Genomic DNA, 2,000 nt, shown 5'->3' on the forward strand with positions numbered 1-2,000 from the left:
GTTCGAAAAACACATTATTTTTCACATAATTTACATTATTAAAATACCTTTTTCCCCATCCTGGCACAAACGGCTCGATTAGTTCCAGCTTTGATGAAGGTCCACTTTCCGAAAAACAAAATGTGTTGTGATTGGTTAGCTGTCCCAGTGCGTTGTGATTGGCAAACAGCTTAGACAGTGTTTCATTAGTACACACCTTGCTCCGTCTTTCAACAAAAGCTTTTGGGCAAATCCGGCACTGTACTCCCTCGTGTTGTGGTTATTCATCGTCTGTTTTATTACGTCTTATATTGATTTATCCGTTCTGCTGGTTCGTCTGGTCAGAGGAGATTGGCCCCTCGACTGAGCCTGGTTTCTCCCAAGGTTTGTTCTCCATTCTGTCACCGATGGAGTTTTGGTTCCTTGCCGCTGTCGCCTCTGGCTTGCTTAGTTGGGGACACTTCATTTCCAGCGATATCGTTGACATGATTGCAAAGATATTATTTAAACTGAGCTGGATGTTGACATCACTGAATTCAATGATGAACTGTCTTTAACTGAAAAATGAGTGTTTACTATTGTCATTTTGCATTATTGACACTATTTTCCTAATTAATGCTGTTCAGTTGCTTTGTCACAATCTGTATTGTTAAAAGCGCTATATAAATAAAGGTGACTTGACTTGACAAGTAACATCATTACAACAAAAAATAATACTTAATAAAAGAAAATCTTCTGACCCCTGTTTGTGCCATGCCAAAAGGCCCTGGGTTCATGCCTAGAAAGAGAACGCTCTGCCCTTCCTGACAGTATTTCTCCACATAACATCGATGTGTGTCCCAGGCATACTCAAGCGGGTTGTACATGTATCGCACTGGTTTTCCAAACAACAGCGTCTGCAACCGTGCGTTCAGTTCCAGTTCAGCCCGCAGGAACCTTGAAGCAACTGTAGAGCCATTAAACAGTTGGTCAGCTGCCGGGTCAAGCAGACTGGTGAGATCTTCTCCAAGTAAATGGTCTCTCTGAGACACATCTCCATTTTCCAAACTGCAAATGAAACGATTTTCAAAAATGACTCAACTTGAACAGATTGTGGCATAGCTATTGCAAAAATGAACTATATCCATGAATGCTTGTTACAAAACTCTTTATTAAGACTCTTTTATTAAAACATAAACCTTAAATGCAGTTATATTAGGGGAAAGGGAATGAGGCTGCACTGGAATGCATCTGTACTACAATGCACCACAGTTATTACACTACTTCGAAATATTAGTCAACTGCTGTAGACGAAAGACATTTGAACTGCAGGCTTCATTGCGTATGCAGCATATTTATTCAAGTTCATTTTTGTAACGGTGCTTTATGAGTTTATTGCGCTATGAAAAACATCATCAAGGAATTTACTCGTAAGATCTTGTATGAAACGTCTTTCCATGCCATTTGAACACCAATGACTCTTAGCGATACACGACTCACTACAGCGAGATACAATCGTAAAACCATTTTATTACTTGCGTTCGTTAGATTTCATTTGATCACGTATTTGTGGTTTACCTCTCAACATCGGGATGTGACTGCATTTTCCAGTGGTGTTTCCGGCAACAAAAAGCAACCAGACCGTGGGGCTTACTGGGATTTTCTTCTTCTTCTGAGGTTTGATTATGGGTTGGCAAACCAGCTTCGTGGTACATTACCGCCAGCAACTGAATGGAGTGTGGAGCACCAATGCTAAATTATTTATAATATATAATATATATTATATCCTTAACCATCTTCAAGAAACGACTAAAAACATATGTTCCACTTTTATTTGACCCTCTAACTCTAGCTCTTTCTATTCTTATTTTAATTCTACTTTATCTACATTTATCTTCTTTTTTATTTTTTTATTTAAAAAACAAAACAAAAAAAACACTAGCTTTCTATTTTTTCTATTCTATCTACTTGTTTTTCTTTGTAAGTGTATGTGTGTGTGTATATATATATATATATATATGTATGTATATATATGTGTATAT

The 2,000-nt window shown here is 37.7% G+C and overlaps 1 protein-coding gene across 1 annotated transcript in view; it reads right to left on the reverse strand.

Annotated features, from left to right (window-relative positions):
* The window catches only part of smug1 (single-strand-selective monofunctional uracil-DNA glycosylase 1), a 4,142-nt gene extending 2,542 nt beyond the window's left edge, over positions 1-1,600 (reverse strand). Inside the window, exons 1-2 of the mRNA XM_016240975.1 lie at positions 1,537-1,600; positions 720-1,026 (exon numbers count right to left, since the gene is read on the reverse strand). Coding sequence (XP_016096461.1) covers positions 720-1,026; positions 1,537-1,562 — 333 coding nt within the window. The 5' untranslated portion in view covers positions 1,563-1,600. The remainder of the gene's footprint in view (positions 1-719; positions 1,027-1,536) is intronic.
* Between the last annotated feature and the right edge of the window lie 400 nt (positions 1,601-2,000).

The sequence above is a fragment of the Sinocyclocheilus grahami genome, unplaced genomic scaffold, assembly GCF_001515645.1.
Source record: "Sinocyclocheilus grahami isolate Dianchi unplaced genomic scaffold, SAMN03320097.WGS_v1.1 scaffold606.1, whole genome shotgun sequence".
Lineage (NCBI taxonomy): Eukaryota > Metazoa > Chordata > Actinopteri > Cypriniformes > Cyprinidae > Sinocyclocheilus > Sinocyclocheilus grahami.